This window comes from Pseudochaenichthys georgianus, unplaced genomic scaffold, assembly GCF_902827115.2.
Source record: "Pseudochaenichthys georgianus unplaced genomic scaffold, fPseGeo1.2 scaffold_1513_arrow_ctg1, whole genome shotgun sequence".
Lineage (NCBI taxonomy): Eukaryota > Metazoa > Chordata > Actinopteri > Perciformes > Channichthyidae > Pseudochaenichthys > Pseudochaenichthys georgianus.
The window spans coordinates 2,514-15,202 of record NW_027262355.1 but is presented as its reverse complement, the minus strand read 5'-3'; the positions used below and the strand labels follow the sequence as shown (position 1 = coordinate 15,202).

The 12,689-nt window shown below is 41.9% G+C and overlaps 1 protein-coding gene across 2 annotated transcripts; it reads right to left on the bottom strand.

Moving 5' to 3' along the window:
* Nucleotides 1-1,778: 1,778 nt before the first annotated feature.
* Nucleotides 1,779-12,286, bottom strand: LOC117441137 (arf-GAP with Rho-GAP domain, ANK repeat and PH domain-containing protein 1-like). Of its 2 annotated transcripts, none has more exons than XM_071202164.1 (6): nucleotides 11,608-12,286; nucleotides 4,221-4,395; nucleotides 3,731-3,865; nucleotides 3,157-3,290; nucleotides 2,649-2,751; nucleotides 1,779-1,965 (listed from the first exon to the last, which is right to left on the bottom strand). In XM_071202164.1, exons 2-4 carry the CDS (start codon nucleotides 4,306-4,308, stop codon nucleotides 3,205-3,207), a joined length of 309 nt encoding a protein of 102 aa, XP_071058265.1. In that variant the 5' UTR covers nucleotides 4,309-4,395; nucleotides 11,608-12,286; the 3' UTR covers nucleotides 1,779-1,965; nucleotides 2,649-2,751; nucleotides 3,157-3,204. The 2 variants fall into 2 exon arrangements, with proteins under 2 accessions (XP_071058265.1, XP_033933224.1); XM_034077333.2 differs by lacking the exon at nucleotides 11,608-12,286 and adding an exon at nucleotides 10,143-10,348.
* Nucleotides 12,287-12,689: the final 403 nt, after the last annotated feature.

Below are 12,689 nucleotides of genomic sequence, written 5' to 3'. Positions count from 1 at the left end.
GAATCTGAAGTTTGGCCAACACATTGGCTTTGAGCACATTTTCGCAACTAGTGACACTCTTAAATACTCCTTCTTTCCGAGAACAATCAGAGAGTGGAATTTGCTACCAGAAGAAGCTGTCATCGCAGAAACCGCGGAGTGCTTCCGGCAAATTTTAAGAGGACATTTAGCGGGGATCATCCATCCCCCACTGAGCGTGATACCTCTGGGTTCTGCATCAGTATTAATCCAGAGCTCCACCACAACACACCACACACACACACACACACACACCACACACACACAACCAACACACCACCAACAACCACACACACACACATCACCCACACAACACAACACACGACACACACAACACACACACCACCCACACACACACACACACACACACACACACCACAACACACCCATCCATCACACACAAACACACACACACACAACCCACACCCACACACGACACCACAGCACACACACACACCACCACACCCACACACACCCATCACACACACACACACACATCACCACACACACACACACACAACAACACACCACACACACCACACCACACACACACAATGAGTTTGAGGAGAGGAGATCAAAAGGGAGGGAACAGGGGTTGACAGCGAGTCAGAGTGAAAGAAGGCATGTCAGCACGTGGATTTGAGAGGCAGACAAAGGGGCAAAAATGAAAAAACATTACAAAGAGAGAGAAAGAAAAGCAGGAATGATGGAGACATGGAGGTGAAACCAGAGTATTTTGTTATCTTGCCAGTCCGTTGGGCTGAACTCTGCCATTATAATCACATGAGGCCAAACACATAGAAAGCGCCAAGTGTGTGCCCACACACACACACACACACACACACACACACACACACACACACACACACACAGTAAGGCCCCCAAAAGACCAAAATCACATACAGTCCAGCAATGTAGACTGTGTACAAGTAAATATATTCCTGTGATGTAAATGCAAGCAGAGCCAATGTGTGTGTCAAAGATAAAGAGCATGAATGTGTGCATGTAGATGTGTGTGCCTTTGGATGTTGACACAGTGAGCAACAGAGGGAATAAGGTAACTCTAAATGGCCGTGTCTCACCGCACTGCGTGATGTAGCCGATGCAGCTGTGCACCATGACAGGTTATGTCTGTCTCCGTCAGCTGCTGCTGGCTCAGTGTGTCTCCTCCACTCCCCGCTGCTGCCTGGATGGCCGTACACCAGCCGGCAAAATCCAACTTCCTCTCACCCTCTATGTACAAAGTCCTGCATAAAGAGAGAGAGAATGACAGAGGAGAAAAGGGAAGGGATAAGAGGGAATATAACATTCAGAAAGAGAAGAAAAGATGGAAAAGAACACGGGAGGAGTAAGGGGGAAAACGTTGAAATGTGTACAGTAGCAATAAAGAATAAACACATTTAAAAGTGTTTTGGACATTTGGGAACAGGTTGTGGAGTTCAAACACTGGAGCAAACACTTATTTAAACTATCACTATTGTAGCAAACCCGCTCACCTGCCTCTCTCCACCAGAACAAGCACCTCATTGTCTGGTGAATTGCTGTGAGACACAAACAGAGGAATCATGTATTATTCACAGCATGCCTGCATGTCAAAATACTGTATCTGATATGTTTCTTTCTGGTTTCTTTTCAAATGACTGTGCTGTCAATAATCCTTCGGAGCCACACTTCCCTTTCACTATGTGTACCACAGATAGTATGTAGTAAAAGTGCTGTTTGTGTGCGTATTTGTCTGTATGTGTTTCACTCACAGAGCTCATTCAGTTTGCGGAGGTGGATCTCCTCTCCCTGGCTGTCCTCCAGGTAGGCGTGAAGTGTGGAGCCCACCAGAGCAAACCAGCCCACCTTGGATGTTTGCAGGTTCAAGCCGTCTTTACACTTCAGCCGCCCAATCCGCTCAAACGCTAACCTCAGCAGCGGCTCTGCAGAGGCCGGGATCAGGCTCTACAAACAAAACGGGGACATTACGGCTAGTAATACATTGCACATTATTTATTGTTCCCTCTTCTCTTTTAAAGAAGATTCAAGCACTTCAGCCGGAGCATTACTGAACCTCTCTGAGAAAACCAATACTAATTCAATTGTGAAAAAAGGTTAAAGCTCTCGTAAAGTACTTCAATGGTATGAGAGGATAATGTGTCTTTGTGGCTAGACATTCAGGAGCCATGGATATTCTGTCCATCTACCAAACTTGGCATTTATGTTTTTTAATTTTAACAGCCAATAGATGCAATTTAGGCAATCCAGCATCTTGCATATCATTTAAAATGTTATGCATGATTTTGAGCATGTTTTTACAAAGATAGTACGGTACTATGAGTCAACACGTCTACTTCAACCTTTCTCTTATACTGCACTGACTTCCAGTAGTTTCAGCAGTAGTTGCTTTATTTAACATCATCATGCAGCTGACCATTATATCAGCTGTAAAGAATGCTGGAGAATAAGTGACAATGGGAAAAAGTCATAATTCACTAGCCCTGTCCTGACCACTATGCAGCCTGTAACTACATTTTTCTTTTAAGCATCAGAGCTCTGCAATTTCACTACAGAAAATGAATAACTAGGGAGAAAAGAAAAAGAAGGATATGATTGAGTGTCCAGAAAATACATGTTTTGGTGGTTACCCTGGCAATAGACTTGACCCATTCCTTGTGGCCGCCTGGGTCATCAGTGCCGAACAGATAGAGACGCTCTGACTCCGAGTACAGTTCAAAGGTGTGTTCATACCTGATGGGTTTGAAATAGGGGTTAGGAGAAATTGATACAGAAAATGATATTTAGGTGATACTGTAAAGGATGTAAATTTTGCGGGGAAAAAAATAGTCATGCCAGATGTGTATTTGATTTCACGTGACAGATGAATATGTACAATAACACGCATATTCAGTTTTGGTTATGCATATTATTTCAGTTTGTATTTACTAAAAGTAATTTAATACAGACATTAAAATGAAGGGGTAATGGATTGGTGTGTGTGTATGTACATATGTATGTGTGTTGTGTGTGTGTGTGGTGTGTGTGTGTGTGTGCTGTGTGTGTGTTGTGTGTGTTGTGTGTGTGTGTGTGTGTGTGTGTGTGTGGTGTGTGTGTGTGTGTGTGTGTGTGTGTGTGTGTGTGTGTGTGTGTGTGTACCCATGTCTATAAGGCGGTCAACAGCCAGACAGACGATCTCTGAAGCCTTCAGAGCTCCGTTAGGGTTGAGTTCTTGTCACTCTCATAGTAGCTGTAGGTGCCATCATTCAGCGTGCACCAGCGACGACTGAACTCTACATGAAGGGAACAATAGAGATGAACAAATGGAGAGAATATCAATAATTATAATGATACAAATGACTGCAGTTACCTCCATCAAGGATGTTACGTTTTCTGTTCACAGGCCAAGGACAACAAATAAATACTTTAAAGTTGCGAAATAGGGCGTGAGGCATCAGCAGAGGTCTGCTCTCTGGGTGCCATTTTAACTTCATTGTGTGCTAATAGCGAAGCCCATTTTTTAACTGATGTATGACTAAGAAGATGGCTTCACAACAAAAAGGCTAGGATATGATGTCCATGTGTAATTTTAATACACACAGAACATTCTTTCGAAATTATCTTTGCGTTGTTTTGTATGTATAAACTAAATGAAAAACATTGAATTTGAATTATTATGTGTTCTTTTTTACTGTGTAAGTAAGTGTTAGTGTTGGATATTGTGTGTAAATACCTTCTTTGGCCTTGCGCTCTGTAATAGCCCGGGCCATGGATGCAGTCTTGAAAAGGAAGCCATTGTGAGACACACAAGGTGCTGGCAAGTAATGTCTCGTGTCCATGCCTCCGCCCGGCTCTGACCGTGGTAGTTCTGCAGGAGGAAAAAAAAATACAATTATTTTATTGGAGAAAACCTAGAACATACTGTACAGACTGTCATTTACTGACAGTCTATCTGAAATAGGAGAAGTGCATCTGTTAAAGTTAAATGGAAAATGTTATACATCCCAACACCCCTTGGTATGACAGGAATGTGGTTATGTAAGTATAAGGAAGGGGCACTCAACTCTCATACCCTTAAAATATACAAATATTAGGCTTACAGAACATATAGTATAAAGAAAATCATCATGGATTTAATCCACATACAAATACTGTATGTATGTTATCCGTCTTTAATTAATAGTTTGAGGAGTTAAAAAAAAAAGCTGTATGTCTTACTGTACCTGTGTTGAGGTTGTGGCTGATTAACTCCGCCTGTAGGGGCTGTGTGTGTGTGGTGGCCAGGGAGAGAGCAGAGGGCGCACTTGGCATACCAGTTGGACAATTTACATCTGCACCACAGAAGATCAAGCTCAACGTCTCCAGCACATCACTGCCCTGCACATTTATAAGAAGAGCCTGGAGAAAAGAGATACAAATCAAAACAAGATTACATTCTCATGTACAGAAATGACAGATAATGATGTGTTGCTCATGCAGGTCAAGGGCAGATACATTATGTACTGGTACTGGTTATGTACAGGCCTGGTGAAATTCATACTAAATGATCATATCAAATGTCAAATTAGCATGTTTTTTCAATTGAATAGAATTAAAAAATCTTAAATGGCCAAAAACTGGTAAGACAAAAGGGAGATACACTTTAACAACACTATTAAACCACTGTCTGGTTTGTAAGGGAAAATGCAACAGAGTAGGAAAAGGAGATAACATGACAGAGAAAGAAAGAGATACAAAAACGCTAATGAGTAAGAATGATACTAAACTGATGACTTCTGTATTTGGTCCTGCAGCTGCTGACCTGGCTTTAATGATACCATGTACTCTGGAAGATTGATTTCAAAGGAAAGAGATGGGGTCAAAATAAGTGTGTGTGTGTGTGTGTGCTGTGTGTGTGTGTGTGTGTGTGTGTGTGTGTGGTGTGTAGTGTGTGTGTGTGTGTGTGTTGTGTGTGTGTGTGTGATGTGTGTGTGTGTGTGTGTGTGTGTGGTTGTGTGTGGGTGTGTGTGTGTGTGTGTGTGTGTGTGTGGTGTGTGTGTGTGTGTGTGTGTGTGTGTGTGTGTGTGTGTGTGTGTGTGTGTGTGTGTGTGTGTGTGTGTGTTTTTGTTGAGGTTGGTTCAAACCTGGGGGGTATACTACGAAGCAGGATTTTCGCTTAGCCGGCTAAATTCAGGGAAAACTCCGGCTTTCCGGTCCTACGAAGCTGGTTCTCTTTTTAGCAGGCTAGATCTCCATGGTAACTTATGCTTAGCTGCTAACCTGGTCGGGACCAGGGGCCTATACTACGAACCTGGTTCAACCTAACCTGGATATGTTTGAGTTAGCCGGTTGGCCTAATCCAAAACATACGCGCTCTCGCTAAACTGTACTACGACGCTGGTTATCAAGTGGATCGCTCAAGCCAGCCGTTTCCTATCTAGTTAGGTGCGCGTTCACATGAAAGTGGTGGTATTTGGAGCATTCGACCAATCACAAACATGGAGAAGCGTACTGACAGCGCAGCGCATACTTCCTGAATGAAAAGTGAACTTTAATACTAGTCAAAAATGAAGAAGTTAAACTTTAAACATCCATGACACTTTATCCAGGATAAAAGCCACATAGCTGCACCTGCAAGGTGAATACAGCTGGAAAAAGAAAAAGTGTTTGAATGCGTACATCAACAGGTTTATGATATCACTGCCCCGTCTAAAACACGATCTGACTTCAATTACATTTGTCTCGAGTGTTTCGTCAACTTATGTGTTGCTTAAAATAATACTTCTGCATACAGTATGTGACACTGTGAGTGTTGCACGGCCAGATACGGCTCAGCTGACTCAGATAAGGAGATATATGATACATTATGAAGTGATATGCCGCGGACTGTACTTAATGTACTCTGATCCGGTTACTTATGTTGTGGCCGATATTTAAGTAAGCTTTCTTAACGCTAATGTTATAACAGTCAGATTGCTCTGAAGATGGAGGTGATATTCTATTCATGTTCACGTTCACACAGTCGGTGATTTTTGCCGGCCGTCTTTCCTGCGACGGCAGTTTTTCTGTATTTCCTTTCTCCTGTAATATGACTTGATCGCTTTAAACTCCGCACACTGAGCTCTGATTGGTCAGCAGGCGGTGCTTTCACTGAGTTGAGCTCTTAGCCTGCAACCTAACCTGGTCCCGACCAGGTTAGCTGCTTAGCATATATTACCATGGAGATCTAGCCTGCTAAAAAGAGAACCAGCTTCGGATGACCGGAAAGCCGGAGTTTTCCCTGAATTTAGCCGGCTAAGCGAAAATACTGCTTCGCAGTATACCCCCCTGGTTAGGTTGCAGGCTAAGAGCTCAACTCAGTGAAAGCACTGCCTGCTGACCAATCAGAGCTCAGTGTGCGGAGTTTAAAGCGATCAAGTCATATTACAGGAGAAAGGAAATACAGAAAAACTGCCGTTGCTGGAAAGACGGCCGGCAAAAATCACCGACTGTGTGAACGTGAACATTAATAGAATATCACCTCCCATCTTCAGAGCAATCTGACTATTATAACATTAGCGTTAAGAAAGCTTACTTAAATATCTGCCACAACATAAGTAACCGGATCAGAGTAACATTAAGTAGGCTACAGTCCGCGGCATATCACTTCATAATGTATCATATATTTTCTTATCCGAGTCAGCTGAGCCGTATCTGGCCGTGCAACACTCACAGTGTCACATACTGTATGCAGAAGTATTATTTTAAGCAACACATTAAGTTGACGAAACACTCGAGACAAATGTAATTAAAGTCAGATCGTGTTTTAGACGGGGCAGTGATATCATAAACCTGTTAATGTACGCATTCAAACACTTGTTCTGTTACCAGCTGTATTCACCTTGCAGGTGCAGCTATGTGGCTTTTATCCTGGATAAAGTGTTTAAGTCATGGATGTTTAAAGTTTAACTTCTTCATTTTTGACTAGTATTAAAGTTCACTTTTCATTCAGGAAGTATGACGCTGCGCTGTCAGTATGCTTGTCCATGTTTGTGATTGGTCGAATGCTCCAGATACCACCCCTTTCATGTGAACGCGCACCTAACTAGATAGGACACGGCTGGCTTGAGAGATCCACTTGATAACCCGCGTTATAGTACCGTTTAGCGAGAGCGCGTATGTTTTGGATTAGGCCAACCGGCTAACTCAAACATATCCAGGTTAGGTTGAACCAGCTTCGTAGTACAGGCCCCTGGAGCAGGCCCTGTTGTGTGCAGCTTTCTGATTGGTTACTTTGGTCAGTACCTGTCAACACCGCTATGCCTCTGCCAAGTAGAAGATATGCAGTGTGTCTTGTTTGTTATGTTTTCTTTCAATATAAAATGTAATTATTTGGGGATTTATAGGACCTGTGGAGGGTATTATTATTATAAAACTTCCAAATGTTAATAATTTCTAATTTCATTGGCTGATTCCACTCTAAATCCTCTGTATGCAATTTTAATAACAAAGTAACCTGGAGCCATTTCATAGTGATTGGTCAGTAAGGCTCCATGCTTTATTTTAGTGGAGCACTGGTGAGCTGACAGATTTGAGAGCTGATGAAAAGCTAACTCATGTGGTCTTATAAACTTGTGCTGCTCTTTGTGTGAGGCACAATGCAGCTCATGTAGGTGGTATTGAAGTGTTACATTTGCTGATATTTCCCCCTTTGTTTGACTGAAGGAACTAATAGGGTATTATCAATATGTCAACTGGATCCAATTGAATTAAAGCCATATGACCAAAAACATTGTGGGCTATAAAATAATCTTACACATATCTGTGGAGAAACAGAAAAACAATAATTGACATAAGTTTAAAAAAGAGAAAACTTAAATGAAAGGAATCTCTTAAAACAACAAACAACTATTTAGATTCCTATTAGAGGATTATCATCGCCATAAGGAGATTATTTGCTTTTCAACCAGCTGATGACTAACACATACAGATTATTACTGTACCTGACAAGAACTACATTGTTGTCTAGACTGATATATTGTACACTCAAATGTAAGGGAAGTAGGGGGAAGTGCAATAGGAAAGATGTTGTGACTGAGGGAAGGAGGATGCAGTGTTTTCACAGCTGAGGAACTCAATTTATATTTATGCAATTACACACAAACCCATGTGCCCACATTGTCTTCCAACCAATAAGCTCTCTTGGATTTGATTGAGAAATTCCACAGCGCTCCGTCACACACACAGACGGAACCCCTCCTTTATTTGAGCACACACACACACACACACACACACACACACACACACACACACACACACACACACACACACACACACACACACACACACACACACACACACACACACACACACACACACACACACACACACACACACACACACACACACACACACCACACACACACACACACACACACACACACACACACACACACACACACACACACACACACACACACACACACACACACACACACACACACACACACACACACACACACACACACACACACACACACACACACACACACACAAATTGTGATCAATTCAATTTGAATGCACCCCATTTTAGAACAGTCTCCTCATGTGGATCATATAGTTGCAACGATAAGGCTGTTTTTTGGGGGGCCTGGGAATCAATGTTATTCTAAGTTTTCATTGCTTTTAGCAGCTTCATAACATTTACACGAGGAACATATAATACAGGTGTTGTTTTCAGGCACACTTACACATACAACTTGTGTCTAAAAATGCAGATGACAAAATTAAAAGTCATAATAATGTGCTGTAATTAGGCTTTTAAAACCAAATTCACATAGAGACACTTATAAGTATAAAACTCAAAGACAGATTTCTGAATTTCCAGTTGCATTACAAATAAGAAATACACGTTTTGTTTTGTAGTGTTGTGCATGATAAGAATTTTTTTTTAATTCAGTCGGTAAATCGACAACATGAAACTGTAGGAAAAGTCCCAGCATGTTGGCAGCATCATCTTGGAATCCTGGATCAAAGGGAAACAATATGCTGCTGATCCCTGTAGTCAGTTTGATGGACAAAAATTATTTTCACCTTTTTTCTGTTTAGATATGGCATTGCACTTTCTATTTTTCTTTGCCAGAGACATATTAACTATATATATTCTGCATCCTTCTTTTCATTTGCTTGAATATCCTATACAATCTTTTGTTTCCCAGGGGAACAACTCAACTAATATAATAATAATAGGCTATTACTGCCTCAAATTTGGGAATAATGTACGCTACAAATACAACCTGGTGGTTTTAGCCTGCTCTGTGGCCCTCGGGCTATGAGAGAACAGAAGCCCATTTGGTGACTCCAATTTTATTCACTATAACCATCAAATTGACCGGCCACAAAAGTCAATACTTTAGATTAATCCCTGCAGGCTAACATTAGCCGCGATGCTACAAGCCGAGCCACAGCAAAATATACTCTAATTTGACCGCAAGCACAATGCAGTTCAAGGAGAGTACCTTGCTATAGGCAAGGACAGTGTGATGTTTTGTGATAACTGTGTGTGTATGTGTATGTGTATGTATGTGTGTGTGTGTGTTGTATGTAGGTCAGTGTCCTGTAAGGAATCAATAGCCTAACCATGTGCATTCTGACTAAGGGAACCAATCAGAACAAAGTACAATAAGGAAAAGGGTGTTTGAAGACCTCACGCCCTCCAACATCTGCTGTCTATGAAACAGGGAGTAATGTAATCACACACACAGAGAAGGAAAAAGAGAAGAGAAGGGAATTCAAGAATCCTTGCCAATTTCCCCAGAGAGTGAGAAAGAAAGAGTCCGAGAGATTTTATCTGGGTGTGTCTGAAATCACTGGCCTCCATCTGGCCTTCGCAGTTTAACGGGACGGAATCGAAGTAAGCGATGAGAGGCACAGAAGAAAGACAAATATTGTGAGAAGAAGATGAAAGCATTTTGAGGGGCACATTAATCAGACCCTGATTGTACTTGGCTACAAACTGGACATAATACACTCGGACCTCCTATGCACAGATGCAGCCCACTCTGCTTTTCTCATTTGAGCATATAGCGAATGTTCAACAAAAAAACACACATTTCTACATGTGTGTATGCACGTCCTTGTATTAAATCCAGATGAGAAGCAGATATCCACATATGTTCCGTCATTACCTCACCAGGGACAGAGAGGGAGATGGGGAAGGAGGTGGAGGTGAACATCCAGACACATAGAAAAGGGAAAGAGAAGAGTATGAATATATGGCATAGAGGCAAAACAGAAAGGCAGACACACAGAAAAAGGCTGACAGATAGGGAGGAAAAGAATTTGGAAATACACAAGACAGCAGATCCCATCACGCAGTACAATTGAACATGTTTTATGACTTAAAACCCTAAAGTGTGAATGTTGAAATGAAGGGACCAAGTTGGAAGTTCTTATTTTATGGAAGTCACTTTCCAAAACTATAAAAAGTACAAAAACAGGCCCATAAAAAAGTGTAACTACTGCCTCTCAGCTGAGTCTGCTTGCTATAATAAGCGAAAACACACTGAACATCACTGACACAAAGTCAACATAGACACAACTCAAGAAGACTGGGAGTAGTCATAGGTTGTTGTTGTTGTTGTTGTTGTTGTTGTTGTTGTTGTTGTTGTTCAGGTGAGAAGATATTAACTCATACTAGGCTTATAACAAACATGTGATGTGTAATATAAAGTGGGATCAGTGTATGGATTTTAGACTCTTTGGAAAAACATACTTTGTCACTGCATCTTGCTTGCACTTTAAAAAGTAAGCAAGTCAAACTTGTCACAATCATACTAAAAAGCTGCCACACTTCCCTGACAATGGTCTTTATGCTCCACTCAGTGCTCTTTGGCTTCTATACCCTCTCATAAACAAAGGGGGGGGGGGGGGGTGTTTGATAAGTCAATCAAGATGCTTTGAGGGAAGTATTATAAGACACCATGAAGTAATACAGGTTCATGGCTGGCCATTCTACACAGTATATGTCTGGTGTGTAAAAGTTGATGTTGAAATATTTCCTCATACAAACTTGTTTTTGCAAGAGAATATGAAACCCAATTATTGAATGGAAGGCTGTTGAAAGCACATCAATAGTTGACCGCCTAAAAGAGAGGCAAAGAGAGGGGGGACACAGAGCAGGAGGGGATTGAGGGAGACAATGATGCCCATTGACAGAGGTGAGCCTATCCTCTCGCGCACGCGCACGCGCACACGCACACGCACAAGCACACGCACACACAGAGTGAGCGACATGGACCAAAAATGCTAAAAAGGCACAGAAACATGACTACACACACATTCAAATGCATGTTAATGTTGCTCCACCCACTCCCAGTGGAAACACACAATAACTCTAATGTGCTCGCTGACACAGAGCCACAACACCACAGTTCTTATAGTCTCAAGATAAAACTATGCCACACAAATACATGTAAATATGTGTTTGTCTGACAGCACTGAGCTCACATACAGTGCTGTCAGAGATCCAAAGTCCATTGACACACATTCCTGAACTAACACTACCCTACAATCCTTAAAACCCACTGAAATAATTCACAAAAACACACAAAATACTTTCAGTACTCTTTCCTACAGCTCACACACACTTACCTGTAGGTTTTCAGTTCCCTTTAATCTCTCCTGTGTTTTAGTGTCAGTTTGGAGGCACCAAAAGTTGCGAATGGCAAAAATAAAACCAGTTTAAGATGCTGGAGTCGAGCAGGAAAGTTAAGAAAAGCAGCCAGGAGTGGAGAGATCAACTTTCTTCTGCAGTCGCAGCCAAACAATGAGGAGGGGGAGAGGGGGGAGGCGGAGTTACAGCACATTCCAGCTACAGCCGTGAGTAATGATGTCACATTCAGAAAAAAAGAAAGGAAACAGAAGTGGAGGTAAAAAGCGTGCAATTGATAAACAAACCTGAGCCAGAGACACTCCAGTGCTCACACAGAACACAAGCGTCTGTTTCTCTCTACTTTTCACACAAACACACACATACAGTACACTGTCTTATTGGCAAAGCCTTTGCACATAACTACTTAGCTAACGCAAACACATTGTGGAGTCTATTATTTCTTAAGACACACCCAAGTCGAATGAATAGCAACACAGAGCTGAGGGAAGCAAAGTATTTGGATTTAAGAAACAGGTAGAGCAGCATCTGTTTGAAATGAGAGGCAGTTAAGCCTACAGGGAGACAGAGAACTGGTCACATTCTCAAGTAACGCAGAGAGAGAGATAACCATCATGGAGGACGACCTGCAGCTGCTCAATGAAAATGGTTTAAACCAAAACAAGCAATAATTGGTATAGACCAGTGGTTCCCAAACGGTGTGCCGCTGGATTTTGTGACAACCATACGTTATTATTGCAATATACAACTACACAAAAATAATTATTTTTTTAATTTACTATATCAGTACTTTGTAGGTTTATATGTACGTAATCTGCGCGACTTGTGCGTCCACATCCCCCCACGTGCAGTGCTGCATAAACATGGCTGAGTCAGCGATAACTTTCGAGGGGTAGAGGTATGCCCATTATTTTGAGTTCGTCCGAAGAATAGACAGGAATGTGACGGTGAGGTGCAAACTGTGTCCAGGCCAGAAGCTGTTATCCACTGCTGTAACACCACGTCAAACCTCAACAAACACCTGCAAAGAACACATGTTAAGGTGAAGCTACCGCACACAAGC